Consider the following 13810-nt stretch of genomic DNA (forward strand, 5'->3'; position numbering starts at 1 on the left):
ATGAGCATTTCTAATCCTCCATGCCCCACCTCTTAGCAAAAGAGCAGGGAAATTTGTGTGAAGAGGCACAGCGTGGCACCCTGCACTTAGAATAAGAGACCAAGAGGTTCTGCACAAAACACAGATTATTTAACCCTTTTTTGCTGGACAAATGTACATAAGAAGGGAAAGGTCAGGTGCAGGAAGCACAGGTGGGTTCAGCCCGGCTGCTGCAGTAGAGCTCTGTCAGAAAAGTGGATCCTGGGATCACAGGATCCCTGCCTGCTGCCTCCTTCGGGGTCAGGCAGAGCCGAGCGAGTCCCGTGAGGCTTTTCCCATCGTTTCCACTCCAGGCTTTGGTTCTAGACAAGGAGAGAAGAGCAGGCAGTTAATTAGCTGGACTAGGATCTGGGCTTTTTCCAGCACCAAGTAACTGGCCCAGGAGCCAGCTGTGCTGGCCCTGGGTTGCCATAGTAACGAGGATGCAGACTCCAGCTCAGTCTGTGGGTTTTTTTATACCATAATTCAGACTGTGTTCAGGGCCAGGAGAGAAGCCCAGGCCTCTCAGCTCCTACCTGTGGGGCTGGGCTGTCTCACACAGCCTGCAAACCACTTGCCATGGGCACCAGGGGTCCCTGTGAGACCCCAGAGGAGGCATCCAGCTTCCCCAAAACCCAAAGCATGTGGGAGAGGGAGCAGTACAGGTCCTGGGAATGTGGTTTTATCTTGGAACCCATCTCCACACACAGGCCCACTGTGCCCACCAGTACCATATGAACGGGAGAAGAGGGGCGGGCATGGCATCCTTGGCATCAGCCCCCCAGGATTTAAAACTCTCAACCTCACTCCCAGCAGGATGAGCTGCCAAAAACAAGGACCCTCCCAGCCCCGCAGTTTGCCCAGAGCTTGGATTTAAGCAGCAATCTCTTGGCTTGCTGTTCCTATAGCAACCCCTGCCCACACCTTGGATCGCAGTAGCATCACACTCTGGATGCCAGAACCCCTTCCAGGATTTGTCAGCCCTCACAGTGACCCCCAGCTATGCCCTGAACACCTTAAGGTCTTGGCAAAGGATTTAGGGTTGGCCAGCCACATTTCAAGGGTGGGATCTTGTGGTGTGGGAGCCAAGAGAAGAGCAAAGAAGTTGTCTCTACCCAAAAAGCCTACCTAGGGCTGCACCATTGGAGAGGGCTGTACTGCCTTCGGCCTCGGGGCCGCAAGCTTGGTGTTTGGGCTTGGTGGTCTCCAGCCCAGCCAGCAGTGTCATGAAGTCAACGACAGTATCGATGTCCTCCTTGTTGGCAGTGGCTTCCCTCAGGGCACTGACAGCATTGAGGCGGCTGAAGGAGGTCAGCTCGGAGATGTTGGCACGGAGGAAGAGAAGGATGACGTTGAGGTCGTTGAGGGGGCAGGTGAGCATCCTTCGACTGAGCAGGTCGAAGGCAGGCAGCATCTCATAGACAGAGAGCAGCCCCTTGTCCCACTGGCAGAGCTGCAGGGCATTGTAGATGACAACAGGGATGAGGAGGACATAGACACTGCCAACTGAGAGGCTGATGAGCTGGAACACGGAGAAGAAGACCAGCTTGCAAGGGATGAGCGAGGGGATGTGCGCCTCTGCCTGGAGCAACCCCGTTTTGATGGAGCAGCTGAACTCATCCTGGAAGAAGATGTTAAGGTGGAGAAAGACCAGGTAGAGGCAGGTAGCAGCCAAGAACAGGAGCAGCAGCACGTTCCTCAGGATGTAGATGAACACCAGGGCGTGGGCGTGCTGCTTGCAGGTCAGGTACCGCTCCAGCAATGGGAACTCGAAATACCTCTCCTGGCGGGCCCTGGGGGTGGAGGGACACAGGGGGAGTGAGAGCCACCCCCCATTTCACCCAGTTCCATCCTGGGTGCAGCCACAACGTCCCGTGGAGGGACTCCAAGGGCCACAGTGACCTGGCCTGGCCTCACCTCTCATACTCCTCCCAGAATTGCTCCGGCTCGGCACTGGCCTGCTGGACCTTCTTCATGTGCTGCACCAGGCGCACGGAGCGGTTGTAGGATTTATCCAGCTCGTCGATGATGAAGAGGAGGTCGCAGTGCAGGGCAGGGGCGGCAGCGTAACGCCACAGCAGGTACGGCAGGTACATCAGCACCGCCACCACCAGCAGCGAGTAGGGGAAAACCTGGGCAAAGAATACGAACGGTTGTTGGGGATGTGGAGTTGCTCTTGCTGTGGATGTCCAGATGGGATGCAGGGGAACCCAGACGTGACTTTGACCCTACCTTGAGAGCCCAGAGGGACTTGGTGATGGCACGTCCCTCGGCATCGAAGCCATGGTGGATGAGGGAGTCCCAGCAAGCCGTGTCGGTGTAGGCAGACTGCTTCCCCGTGAAGTTGGTGGGAGAGAAGCAGCTGATCTGGGAGCCTGGGGTGAGAAGGAGAGCAAACCTCAGCCATGGAGGGTGGAGGAACACTCCAAAGCCATGAGCAAATGCCTTATAGGAGGGTAATTACATCTCAGGCATTGCTTTGAATCAAAAAAAGCCTTTTCATGGTCATTTTGGAGCTGCTGTGTTTCTAGCCAGGACTTTTCCATCTCTTCCCGAACACAAAACCTTTGTGTGTAGCGGTGTGTACACAGTGTAGGGAATTATAGACTAACCAGCCAAAAACTGGAGTAAAACCAAATCCTCAGGGAGAGCAGTTAGATGTTGGCCGAGGCCAGATTTAGCCTGAGGTCACAATTCATCTCTCCTTGCTGCTGGTACCCTCCTCCTCCTCCTCCTTCTCCTCCTTGGAAACAAGCCCATGGCACCCAAAGGTGCTGGGCACAAGCAGCTGAGGCTGGGCATTGACTCAGTGCTGCTCCTGGGGTTAGCACAGCTGTTCCCACACTGTCCCAGTGAATTATGATCCATTAAAAACAATCAATAAACACCCATGAGGCAGAACAGCTCCTAAAACTGGACTTCCAGGCTGTTCCGCTTTGGATCATGACACCACCAAGAATACAAGGGGTTTGCCCAAACCAAACCACCGCTGGTGATTGCCCACGACCTGAAGAACACATTGGAAAAGCTGCAACTCACCAGCAGAGAACTCCCGGGCGAAAGCCAGTGAGACGAGGAAGAGGGGCAGCCCCACGGTGACAAACTTCAGCAGGCGATCGCTCGGCAGCTCCAGCCGCAAGCCCTTGGCTCGGGAACTGCTGGGATCCGGGAGCAGAGCATCAGAGAGCATGTACTCGGCGGCCGTGTGCGAGAGGGACATGTTGAAGTGAGGAAGAGACACTGATGAGGGCTGCCTGAGGTGTGACTGGCTCAAGGAGCGACTCTGCCAGGCTGAGGAGCCCCTGCCGAGATTCTGCAGAGCGCTGTGTCCGGCAGCTGTGAACGACAGCTCAGCCAGGGCGTTAAATCACCTCGTAATTACAGGGGAAGCCTTTTCACAAACAGAAATAGAAAAACCCACCCCAGCAGCCACAGCGGCAAGCAGGGAAGGCAGCAGGCTGGGAAAGCAGCTCTCCTCCCTGACAGCATTCCTGCAGGGCAGCGTTCCTGCCCGGCCACAGCCGCTCCTGGCTCCCCGTGGTTTTATGTCCCTCTCTCATCAGCCAACAGATTTCTGGCGCTGTGGCCCGAGGGCATGGGGGTCCCCAGCTATTTTCAGCAGGGAGCCAGGGGACTGGGCCCTCCCACAGCAAGAAGCCCCAGCCAGATACACAGTGGCCCAGTGGGGCATAAAACCCCCTTTCCAGCACCCAAACCAGCCAGAGGGGTCAGAGAACATCCTGCTGCCCAGCCCCAAGCTCCTCAGACAGGTCAGGAGACACCAAATGAGATAGTTTTGAGGCAGAACATCTGCTGCCATTACCCAGATCACCAATCCCTTCTCCTGCCTCCCTCTCAGGGCACAGGGGGAAGAAACTGGCTCTAAGGAAAGTTCCCAAGGGCAAGGAACCCCAAAGGGGTTCTAAAAATAAGGAGTAGGTAACTGAAAAAGCAGTTACAGAACAGTTTCCCAGCAGCACAGTGCTGAGAAACCCACACCAATGCTGCTGGCAGCACAGAGCAGGGGCAGTCTCAGAGCTGCTCAGCCCAGCCAAGCCAAGGAACCCCTTGTGCACAGCAAAAAAATACCCAGAGCCACTGCCAAATTGCACTTTCGATGGATTTTCCAATGAAGGGACTCTCCAAATCTGAGCTAAACAACTCTGGAGAGACAAGTGACAATTCCAAAATCTGGGAGGGGCTGCAACCAGGTCTGCTCAAACCTCCACAGACTCAGTCCCATCTGGCCAGAGCACAGAGACACACACCACCTTCCCTCAAGGGAACTGGAGCTTTTATTGCCCAGAGACAAGTTCAAAACACAAATCAGGCAAAGCCCAACTTTCATCCAGCCTTGTTTGTCTCAACTAGAGGCTCCTCAGTGTGTCCAGCTGCTTTCCTGGGCCAGAAGCACATGTAGGCACCCACTCTGAATCCAGCAGCATCAGCACCAGCGCAGAGACTGCAGGCTTCACCCCACCACCGGCTCCAAGGTGGGCACAGCTGCTGCCACGTGCTGGAGATGTCGAGATGCATGGCACCATTCCACTCCTGCCTCGTCAATCCTTAGGGATGTCCAGCTCTAGCTTCTTCAGTGTTTTCTGGAAGAAGAGGGGCAGCTTGCAGACAAAGTCTAAGGGCTGGCCCAGGGGCAGGCACAGGCGGTGGGCATGCAGGTGCAGGGGCAGGTGCCGAGCCTTGCTCTGCTCCAGCTTCAGCCTCCTCAGGGTGAGCTCAGGAAGCTTCTGTAGCAAGGACAGAAAGTGTTCCCTTGAAAACTGCAGCTTTTCAGCTGGGACTTGAAATCCCCAGCCCACGAGCAGCTGGGGGACACGAGGGGCTGTATCCAGCTCCAGGTGCTCCCCAGTGCAAGACCTGCCTTACCTGGGGCGCCAGTTTGCTCCAGTGAGAGTATTTGTGATCCCCCAGGATGGGGCACCCCAGGCCATAAGCCAGGTGAACCCGGATCTGGTGCTTCACCCCTGAGGAGAAAAGGGGAAGAAGAGAAAGCTGACATCCAGCTGGGCCAAGCCTCACCCTCGGTGCTGGTCAAAACCGTGCTGAAATCACTGGCAGCCAACAAACAGCTCGGCAGCAAAGCATCACCCCAGCAGGGCTCATTCCCAGAGCCTTGTCCCAAAAACAATTCCAGTCTTGTCTAATGACAAGCTCCCCCTTCCAGAGCTGCTGCTGACCGCGCAGAGAGCAGAGCCAGCCCTGGGACAGCCGGGCAGGCCTCACTCACCGGTGATGGGCTGGAGCTCCAGCAGCGAGCAGGCGGAGGCGGCGGCCAGCCGGCGGTACCGCGTCACCGCGCGCTCGGCGTGCCGGTTCCCGCGGGCCTTCACCGCCTTCCCATCCTCCGGACGCAGGCGGTAGTTGGGAGCCAGCGTCATCTGAAGGGTGTGAGAGGGGGAGTTGGGGGAGACACGAGGGGATGCTGGGGCTGCCTGGCCAGAATGGCGGCCAGGGAACACAGGACTCACCTTGTAGTGGGACTGGTGGCTCTGCACCTCCTTTTCCACGATGGGGATCTCCACAACGCCCTCAACAGGGTCCGGGTCCCCCAGGACAATTGCCCTGGAAAGGGAAAGCAGAGGTCTGCGGGGTGCTGCTCTTACAGGACAGGAACCCTCCCCTCAGCCCCTCTCCCACGACCCAGTCCCATAAAATGGTGCTGAAGGGGGAAGATAAGCAACACCCTCTACTTCCACAAAACCCCCAGACCCCAGGGATTGTCCCCTCACCCTTTTTTAAAGGCCTTTCACAGCCCTCTCTTCACTCAAGCCTTTCCTACCAGTAGATCTTCTCCACCTGACGGGTTTTGAAGAGCAGACGGATCTTCTCTGCTGCCTCCTTGCTCCGTGCCAGCACCATCACACCCGTGGTCTCCTTGTCCAGCCGGTGGCAGAGGTGGAGGGGCTCAGCTTTCATGTTCTCCAGCATCTTGGCCAAAATGGGCAGCACATCAGCGATGCAGTTCTTGATGCCGGGGCCGCCTGTGTGACCCAGCAGCAAGGAGTCTCACCTCTCGTACTCCCCATGCACCCTAAATCACCCCAAAATGCAAGGGGAAGGCCGAGATCTGACAGTGGCCAAGCCCCTGTAACCCTCCCTGGGAAGGGAAACCCCAGCACAGGAAGGGCAGAGACAGAGGATCCTGTAAACACCACGGATCCATTTCCATTCCCCACTCGCCCTCACCGTGCACAGGGAGCCCGTAGGGTTTGTCTATCACCACAATCTCTCCATTCTGATATAGAGTTCTCTCCTTAAGGATCTTGGCCAGGACGTTGGGGTGAACCTGCTGCAGCTGCTGGCTCATTGCTCCAGGGAGAGCTTAGAGCCCCTTCCAGTGCCTAAGGGGGCTCCAGGGGCGCTAGAGAGGGACTTTGGGAAAGGGCCTGGTGTGACAGGATAAGAGGGAATAGCTTCACACCGACAAAACATGGAGTTAGAGGGAATACTGGAAAGAAATTTTCCCTGTGAGGGGGGTGAGACCCTGACACAGGTTGCCCAGAGCACTGCCCCATCTCTGGGAGTGCCCAAGGCCAGGAAGCACTGGAAGCTTTGGAAGAAGCCTGGAGCACCCTGGTGTAGGGGAAGGTGTCCCTGCCCCTGGCAGCGGGTGGAGCTGGATGGTTTTTCTCCCACTCCAGCCGATCCCTCACCGGCGAGTCCCGCTCGCCGTGCCCGCCCGCGCAGTGCACGCCGGGAGTTGTAGTCCGGAGACCCCGGGCCCAGCGGCCCGCACTCCGCTCACCTCTCGCTGTTGCTCCTCGCTCTTCCGCAGCCGCTCCGCCAGCTCCTCCGCCCGCAGAGCCGCCGTCGCCCGTCCGCTCCCGCAGACGCTACGCACCGCCTGGGCCAGCCCAGCGCCACTCCGCCAACAGCGCCTCGCCGCGCCGCCGCCCGCCGCCATCTTCTGCCTCCTTCTCCGCGTCCCTCTGCCGGCCAATGGCGACGCCGCGGGTGCGGCACAGCGGAGGGCCTGTCCAATGGGAAGGTGCCGCCTGCTGAGCGACAGCCGCGCTGGCCAATGGCGGCGTGCGGGGGTGTTCAAACCGCGGCGGCGGTTGCGGGTCACAACGGAGCGGCGGGAGCGGCGCGGCCGGCCCGGAGGTACCGGGGAGCGAGAGGGGTGGGGGTCCCGGTCCCAGCCGTACAGCCTCAGCCGTCCCCTCAGCGCTGCCTCTGCGCGGGGGGCGCTGAGCCCCCTCCCACTGCCCCCAAGCCAGAACACAACACCGTTTCGCTGGGTTTCTTGAGATTTATAAAAAATAGCACTGCAAAAGCATTTTTTTTTCTCAACGACAGTAATTTTAAAAAACGGTGAAGGGTCTGCTGCCCCCATGCCGAGGTGCCCCGTCACTCGGTGTCCATACAGATCCTCTTGGGCAGCTGCTCGGGGGCCCCACTGCTGCCCCGCTTGCCCTCGGGGGGCTCCCCGGGCCCCTGCCCCGGCAGCCCCGGCCCCTGGGGCGGCTCGATGCGGCCCCTCCGCACGAAGTGCTCGATCCGGGCCTCCAGCCCCTCGCACCTGGGCCGGGCCAGCAGCGGCTTGTAGGTGCGGGCTTGGACCCCTTCCACAAAGCCGCTGATCTGGCTGTGGAGTGGGGGCTGCAGCTCACCCCAGGGCACCAGGCTGCTCCCTGGACCTGTGATATCATGGAAAAACAGCATTTAATTATCCCCTTCTTTCTTTTTTTTTTTTTTTTTTTTTTTTTTTTTTTAAGCAGTTAATCCTCTGTAATTCCCAGAATCCCATAATGGTGGCGTTGGAATGGACCTTAAAGCTTGTCTCATTCCACCCCCTCCCATGGGCAGGGACACCTTCCACTGTTCAGGGTGCTCCAAGCCCTCTCCAGCCTGGCTTTCAACACTTCCAGGGATCCAGGGGCAGCCACAGCTTCTCTGGGCACCCTGTGCCAGGGCCTGCCCACCCTCCCAGGGAAGAATTTCTTCCCAATGTCCCATCTAACCCTGCTGTCAGCATGCATTCCAAGTTATTCCCCCCAGACTCCCTCTACCTTTTCTGGTGGCCACGGGAGCAGCATCCAGCCCTGCCAACATGTCCCGGAGCACGTGGGTTTTGATGGCGTGGCTGGCCCAGAGCTGCTGCAGGTGTGTCACGTTGAAGCCCTGCACCTCTGGGTCGTAGAGCCACTGCAGGTCTGGGAACTCGCAGTCGTACAGGACCAGGGGGAACTCGACTGCCATGCTGTGGGCAAGGACAGGAGGTGGGACCAGAAAAAGGCTCAAGAACAATGGATCTGCCAAAAGCAGCCCTAACCTTCACAGAACTTCCTTTCTGAGTAAAAAGTGACTTAATTTTCACCAAATACCAAGGACTACAGCTATCAAAACTTTGCTCAAGAGCAAGAAAACAGAGATCCTTGTGGATAAATTCCAGTGAGGCCACTGGCAGTCTGTTTCCACGCGTGAGACTGCTTCATGTGCTGGCCTGGTTTGCCAGCAGCACTCCAGGCAAAGCTGTTGATCTGAAGAGCAGCCCATTGGGTTTTCCAGACCAATCCCTACCTGTACTGTGGTTTCCGAGGGTTCTTCTCCACGTTCAGCAGCTCATCAATGACATCTGGGCTCTCCATGCCCTGGCCAATGAGGAAGAGCACGGCCATCATGCAGCGGACTTGGTGGTACAGGAATGCCTGTCCTGTCACCTCGAACTGGCACAGCTGGAAGGGATCCCGTGGCCTGGCTTCTCCTCCCCCGTCCACCCACGTCACTCTGGCGCTGAGGATCGTCCTCTGGAAGTTGAGCACCCCGTTGGCCACGTCCATCTTGCAGAGGTTGCGGAAGTCGTGGGTGCCCACGTAGCGCTGGGCCGCGGCGTCCATGAGCGCCACGTCCAGCTGGGCGCGGGGGAAGAAGTAGCGGTACGTGCGGCTCAGGCAGCTGAAGCGGGCGCTGAACTCTGCCCCCACGGGGGCCCAGGCCAGCACCCGGATGTCGGGCGGCAGCACCCTGTTGAGCATGTGGGTGTAGCGGAGCTCCTCCTGCTGCCCCTCACCCTCGTGGCCGTTGAGCTGCTGTCCATCTGGCAGGCTGGAGCGGAGATCCAGGGAGATCACCTGCAGAAATGAGGAAAGCCGGGATTAGAGCGCGGATGGATGGGCGCAGCGGCATGTGGAGCCAAGTCTTCCCACACCTCTGGGAAATAAATCCAGGATCTCCTACAGATGAAGGTGGCTTCAGTCAGGCAATCCTACCATGGCAGAGCTGCGAGTGCCTCTGAGGACCCGAGCAGATGCCATGGATTCCATTAATAAAACAGGGAAAGTTGCAGGCTGCCTACGTAGCGCAGTCTCGGAACGGCTTCATCTTTAGTCACGGGGTTATAATGTGGTTTTTTTTTCTCAAGCTGGAGGTGATGACTTGAAGGCAGTAACAGCCTGGCTGGCCGGGAAGCCTGGTGTGGGAACAAGTTCATTCCCACCGTGGGTGCCGTGTGCTGAAGTGGTGCAAGAGAAGGCACCAAATGCCCTGATTTCATGTGGCTTATCCTGTGAAGGAGAGCAGAGCAGCCATTTGAAGTTAAACCTACACCAGCTTTGCTTTCTGTGCTGGGAGGGAGGAAAGGAGAACTAGCCCTACGGTGCAGCCAGCAAGGTTGCTCTCTCTCCCCAGTGTCTCAGCCAGCCTGATGGCTCCATGCCCACCAAGCGGGCCAGCTTGCTTCCCTCCCTCCCTCCAGCTCCCACTCCCACGCTCCCTTCCGCTGGCTGCAGCTCCCCTCAGACCCTTCTGTGCAGGAATTCAGCTGCCTGATGCTGCAGGAAGTGAGCCGGTTCCTGGAGATTTTGGGTTTTTGTAGGGTTGGCAAGTTAAATGAGCTGAGAGAGCCCTGCTGAGGGCAGGGCATCACCAAGCTATTGGGGAACCTGCAGCCTAAAACATGTTTTATCCTCCTAAAACAGGACCCTGGAAAACAGCTAGTATGGGGGGGAAATGGCACTGAAAAGGCTTCAAAGGTCTGAAATCATCATTGCACATGCAGGAAGCCATTGCCAGGTTCACTTCCAGGGTTAAGAGCTGATGGCTTTCAAAGAAGAAATCCAAGCAGTCCTGTGGGACAGTAAGCCCATCAGAACTCCACCCCACCCAGGAAAACCGACAGGAACCCCCACGGAGATGCTGACCTGCCCGAAGGCACTGACACCCTTGTCCGTGCGCCCGCAGCGGTGGTAGTTGGACGTCTGTCTGTCATCCACCAGCCGTGTCTTCTTCAGGGCTTCAAAGAGCTTCTCCTCGATGGTGTTGGGGGTGTTCTCCTGGCTGGCAAAGCCCTGGTAGCCCCAGCCCAGGTAGGCGATGCGCAGTGCCACGTGTCTGCGGCTGTGGGCACCGAAATCAAAGGGCCGTTGTTGGCGTTTCCTGGCTTTCGCAGGGGCTGGAGGAGCCTCTTTCCTCCCAGTACCCTCCTTGTCCTCCTGGAGCTTCTCCTGCAGCCGCTTCACCTCCACTTCCAGCTCCTGCACCCTCCTCAGGAGCTGCTCATGGTCAGTAGCTGTGCTCTCCTCAGCCATAGCCACCACCTTGGAATGTCAGTTTGTTGCCGATGGATCCTTGGGGTCTGCAGGGAAAGAAAAAAATGGTGGATTTGCATTTTTATGTGTTGGGTTTTTTTTAGACCTCTAGGCTTATTCTGCAAAATAACTGTTACCAACAGAGTCAGTCTTTATTGTCTGAGCCCCTTGGTGTTCCCAGGGGAGCACAGGCAGGGCAGGGCCACTGGTGCTTAGCTTGGGCAGCTTCATTTCACTCAAATTTCTTTTTCTGGATGCTTCAATCACTCCTCTTCCCCCAGCTGATGGGATCTGCTCCGTCAGCAGCAGCACGTTCCCAGCGAGCCGTCACGGAGCCATTGTCACTTTCACACCTGCATCCCCGCTGCAGACAGCGTGCTGACGGCTGCCACTCATCCCGCCCCGCCATCTGCTCCCACTGTTCCCAGCAGCACCGGCAACACTTGCGGCTTTTCAAATTGCCTTAAAGAGAGCCTAAACCTGTGCTCGGAGTGGAATCTGTGTCTGGGATCCCTTTTTGTCACAGGGCTGGAGGTTTACTATCGCCAGACTCATAAATGAGCATCTAAACACATTGCACTGAGCCCTTCCTTCCTCTGGAAGGAAAACACCCTCTTGGATGTCTCTTGATTAAATTATGACTAAATATTGTGGGTTTAGAAGCAGAGGTACAAGGAAGGACCATTAATCTCTCACCCAGTGCATGGAACCTGCCCTGTGTTTTTCCATGAGTACTTAATTTATCACATAATTAATTTTAGTGTAGATTTCTAGCTTGAATTTAGGGGTTGTGTGTGTGTTACTGTATGGAAGAGCCTTCTGCTGGCAGCAGGAGGTTTAGCAGTGCACTGAGGACACCCCCAACCTAAATCAACACCCCTGAACCCAAAAAGAGCATCAGAACCCCTTTGACATCTTTAGCCAACCTGAATGTACTGCAATAAATTAACCCTGATTTCTTTTTCTGCAGAATCCACCCAGTTTGGTGGGAGCCATGGAGAAGGTGCTAAGAGCAGAGCGTGAGGAGCAGCTGGCAGCTGATCTGAGCCCGTCGAGCTCCTGGCAGGGATGCTACGACGTGCCATCGTGTTTCGAGGATGATCCCTATGCTGACGCATCCCTTGTTTATGGCACACAGCCAGCCCTTCCCATGGATAAAAGGGAAACCAGGAGGTTGGTGATGAAGAGGAAGGTGCTGAGGCACAGACCTGATGGAAGGGTGGAGGTCTCCGATGAGTCACCAAGCATCGAGTCAGATATAAACACCTATCCATGGAACCTGGGGCATTCCAGGACTTACATGGACGACAGCGTCTCCCAAGGGGAAACAGAGACCAGCAGCGGCACCTTGGAGGACTTCCTGCACTATGATGATGATGACTGGTTCATTGAAGACAGGCCCTACTCTCTCCAAGGGGATTTTGGGAGCGACACTGTATCCAACCGCTCGGTGCCACGGCGACCGCCCACAGAGGCCGCTTACATTGCTCCGCAGGCTGAGAGAGTGAAGAGAACTGACCCAGTGGCCAGACTTAACGCTTATAAGAAAGACTGGGAGAGATTCCGCTTTCCCGGGCAGGATTCACATCAGAGCTTGCGCTGGGCCATGCGGACGCAGATGCTGCAGTCGGGGCTGCCGCGCCGGGCGCAGAAGCGCCTCGTCCCCAACACGTACGAGGTGCCCACGACGAAGAAGCGCGACGCCCTGCGCTTCGGCGTGCGCTGGGACCTGGCCAACTGCCACATGCCCCGCCGGAACACCACCTCCTAGAGCCACAGCCCCGCTGCTTTCTTCTCCTCAACATCCTCCGTAGTCTGGAAAATCCCCCTGCTGCGCTTCAAGCAGCTTAACTTTTGGTGTGGAGGAGGTTTTCTTTGCAATGTCTCAGCAATATCTTTCTTTCTCAATAAAGCATCTGCAAAGATTCCTTATTGTTCTGTCGGTTCATTAGAAACACTACAGGCAACATCCATTATTCCAGACTTATCTCTGCATCACCTACTATCTACTGCCTTCCCTATTTTACCTCATCTTTAAAATAAAGGAGCTTTAGAATGGAAGCAAGGTATTATTAGCACTACTAGTAGTGTTATTACTATTCCTAGTGTTATTTTTTTCCAAGATATGGGAATGGACTGAAAAGGTGGCAGTTCTGGTGTAGGAAAGGGTCCCCAAAAGCTCAGTGGGATGGCTGGAAAAGGGAGCAGGATGATGGGAAGTATGTAACAACTGCAGCCTGGAATTCTGTGTCCAGCCTCCCCTGAACCTCCCCTGGAGGTGATCCCAGATGGGGGACAAAGAAGCTTGAGGACCTCACTGTCACCTCAAAGTCAAGGGGTTCTGGGATCTTGGGGGACCTTCCAGGTTGGAGGTCCCTGACTCTCCAGAACCCTGTGGATCCTCATCCATCTGTGAAGGGATCTTTGCACCCCAGAACCCTTGAAACCCTCCCCAAATCCTATGGGGGACAGCACCCCAATCTTACAGCTTCCTGTTCCTTCAGCACCCAAGGGCCCCTTCCCTCTGCTCTCAGAGCCTGTGAGGTCCCTGACTGCAGCAGGAGACCCTTCCTGCTCTGCAGGGTCCCTGTCATCCAACTCCCCAGGAACCCCCCCATGCCCACTATAGCGCAGTTTCTATTCCCCAGAGACACCCAAAACCTTATGGGGATCAGTGTTGGCACCGTGTAGGATCCCTCTGTGCAACTGAGGACCCTCACTGCCCTACGGCGTCCCTGTTCCCCAACACCCCAGGGACCCCCAAAACTCCATGGGATCCCTGCATCTCCATCACTTTGGGGACACTTCCTTCCCTCTTGGTGTCCCAGGATTCAGCATCCTACGGGCAGGAGGACACAGCCCCCAAACCCTGCGGGGTCCGTGTCTCCAGCAGGGGACTCTCCCTCCTCCACGGTCCCCGTCCCCGGCTCCGCAGGGCTTCCCAGCACCCTATGCGACAGGCTCCGTGCCCCAGGAGCCGCCTAAGCCTTCCAGGGGCTGGCACCCTAGGGAGCCCCCGTGGGCAGCAGGGGACCCTCCCCGCCCCACGAGGTGCCGGTGCCCAGCACCCAAGGACGCCCGCCCAGCCGCGGGGTCTCCGCTCCGCGCGGCTGCCCCGGGCTCCCCGGCCGTACCCGCTCCCGCCGCCGCCGGTGCCGGATGTTCCCGCCCCATCCGGCGCTGCCGGCACTGTGGGACGGCTGCATGGCGGGGGCGGAGCGCGGGCCCCGCGGGCTCGGCCCGGC

At 57.2% G+C, this 13810-nt stretch overlaps 4 protein-coding genes across 6 annotated transcripts; 1 reads left to right on the forward strand and 3 right to left on the reverse strand.

The window, feature by feature from the left end:
* Nucleotides 1-172: 172 nt before the first annotated feature.
* Nucleotides 173-3986, reverse strand: PANX3 (pannexin 3). The gene is made up of 5 exons (XM_041413788.1): nucleotides 3058-3986; nucleotides 2251-2393; nucleotides 1936-2150; nucleotides 1147-1811; nucleotides 173-341 (listed from the first exon to the last, which is right to left on the reverse strand). The coding sequence occupies exons 1-5, from the start codon at nucleotides 3236-3238 to the stop codon at nucleotides 280-282; spliced, it is 1266 nt and encodes a 421-aa protein (XP_041269722.1). The 5' UTR covers nucleotides 3239-3986; the 3' UTR covers nucleotides 173-279.
* Nucleotides 3987-4295: 309 nt separating this feature from the next.
* Nucleotides 4296-6974, reverse strand: RPUSD4 (RNA pseudouridine synthase D4). The gene is given in 7 exon segments (XM_041413795.1): nucleotides 4296-4763; nucleotides 4903-5000; nucleotides 5264-5414; nucleotides 5505-5598; nucleotides 5816-6017; nucleotides 6223-6397; nucleotides 6782-6974. Coding segments are annotated over 7 exon segments (1065 nt in total). The 5' UTR covers nucleotides 6941-6974; the 3' UTR covers nucleotides 4296-4577.
* Nucleotides 6975-7019: 45 nt separating this feature from the next.
* HYLS1 (HYLS1 centriolar and ciliogenesis associated) lies at nucleotides 7020-13134 on the forward strand. Of its 2 annotated transcripts, none has more exons than XM_041414004.1 (2): nucleotides 7020-7140; nucleotides 11536-13132. In XM_041414004.1, the coding sequence occupies exon 2, from the start codon at nucleotides 11560-11562 to the stop codon at nucleotides 12334-12336; it is 777 nt and encodes a 258-aa protein (XP_041269938.1). In that variant the 5' UTR covers nucleotides 7020-7140; nucleotides 11536-11559; the 3' UTR covers nucleotides 12337-13132. The 2 variants fall into 2 exon arrangements, with proteins under 2 accessions (XP_041269938.1, XP_041269937.1); XM_041414003.1 differs by lacking the exon at nucleotides 7020-7140 and adding an exon at nucleotides 10412-10538 and having other exon boundaries at nucleotides 11536-13134.
* On the reverse strand, nucleotides 7155-13733 carry PUS3 (pseudouridine synthase 3). Of its 2 annotated transcripts, none has more exons than XM_041414002.1 (5): nucleotides 13700-13733; nucleotides 10179-10612; nucleotides 8560-9110; nucleotides 8049-8239; nucleotides 7155-7676 (listed from the first exon to the last, which is right to left on the reverse strand). In XM_041414002.1, the coding sequence occupies exons 2-5, from the start codon at nucleotides 10563-10565 to the stop codon at nucleotides 7387-7389; spliced, it is 1419 nt and encodes a 472-aa protein (XP_041269936.1). In that variant the 5' UTR covers nucleotides 10566-10612; nucleotides 13700-13733; the 3' UTR covers nucleotides 7155-7386. The 2 variants fall into 2 exon arrangements, with proteins under 2 accessions (XP_041269936.1, XP_041269935.1); XM_041414001.1 differs by lacking the exon at nucleotides 13700-13733 and adding an exon at nucleotides 11774-11908.
* Nucleotides 13734-13810: the final 77 nt, after the last annotated feature.

The sequence above is a fragment of the Onychostruthus taczanowskii genome, unplaced genomic scaffold (genome assembly GCF_017590055.1).
Source record: "Onychostruthus taczanowskii isolate IOZ18803 unplaced genomic scaffold, ASM1759005v1 scaffold43, whole genome shotgun sequence".
In the NCBI taxonomy this organism is placed as follows: Eukaryota; Metazoa; Chordata; class Aves; order Passeriformes; family Passeridae; genus Onychostruthus; species Onychostruthus taczanowskii.

Bases quoted from the DNA above. Each gene is read 5' to 3' on its own strand.
- PANX3 (XM_041413788.1), bottom strand. From the start codon at position 3,238: ATGTCCCTCTCGCACACGGCCGCCGAGTACATGCTCTCTGATGCTCTG. The intron at 1,812-1,935 runs GTGAGGCCAGGC...CTCCACCCCCAG, and splicing joins TTCTGGGAGGAGTATGAGAG to GGCCCGCCAGGAGAGGTATT. The intron at 342-1,146 runs GTAGGCTTTTTG...CTCCTTGTCTAG, and splicing joins CTCCAATGGTGCAGCCCTAG to AACCAAAGCCTGGAGTGGAA.
- PUS3 (XM_041414002.1), bottom strand. From the start codon at position 10,565: ATGGCTGAGGAGAGCACAGCTACTGACCATGAGCAGCTCCTGAGGAGG. The intron at 9,111-10,178 runs GTCAGCATCTCC...TCATTTCTGCAG, and splicing joins GTGTCAGTGCCTTCGGGCAG to GTGATCTCCCTGGATCTCCG. The intron at 7,677-8,048 runs GTAGAGGGAGTC...ATGATATCACAG, and splicing joins TCCCGTGGCCACCAGAAAAG to GTCCAGGGAGCAGCCTGGTG.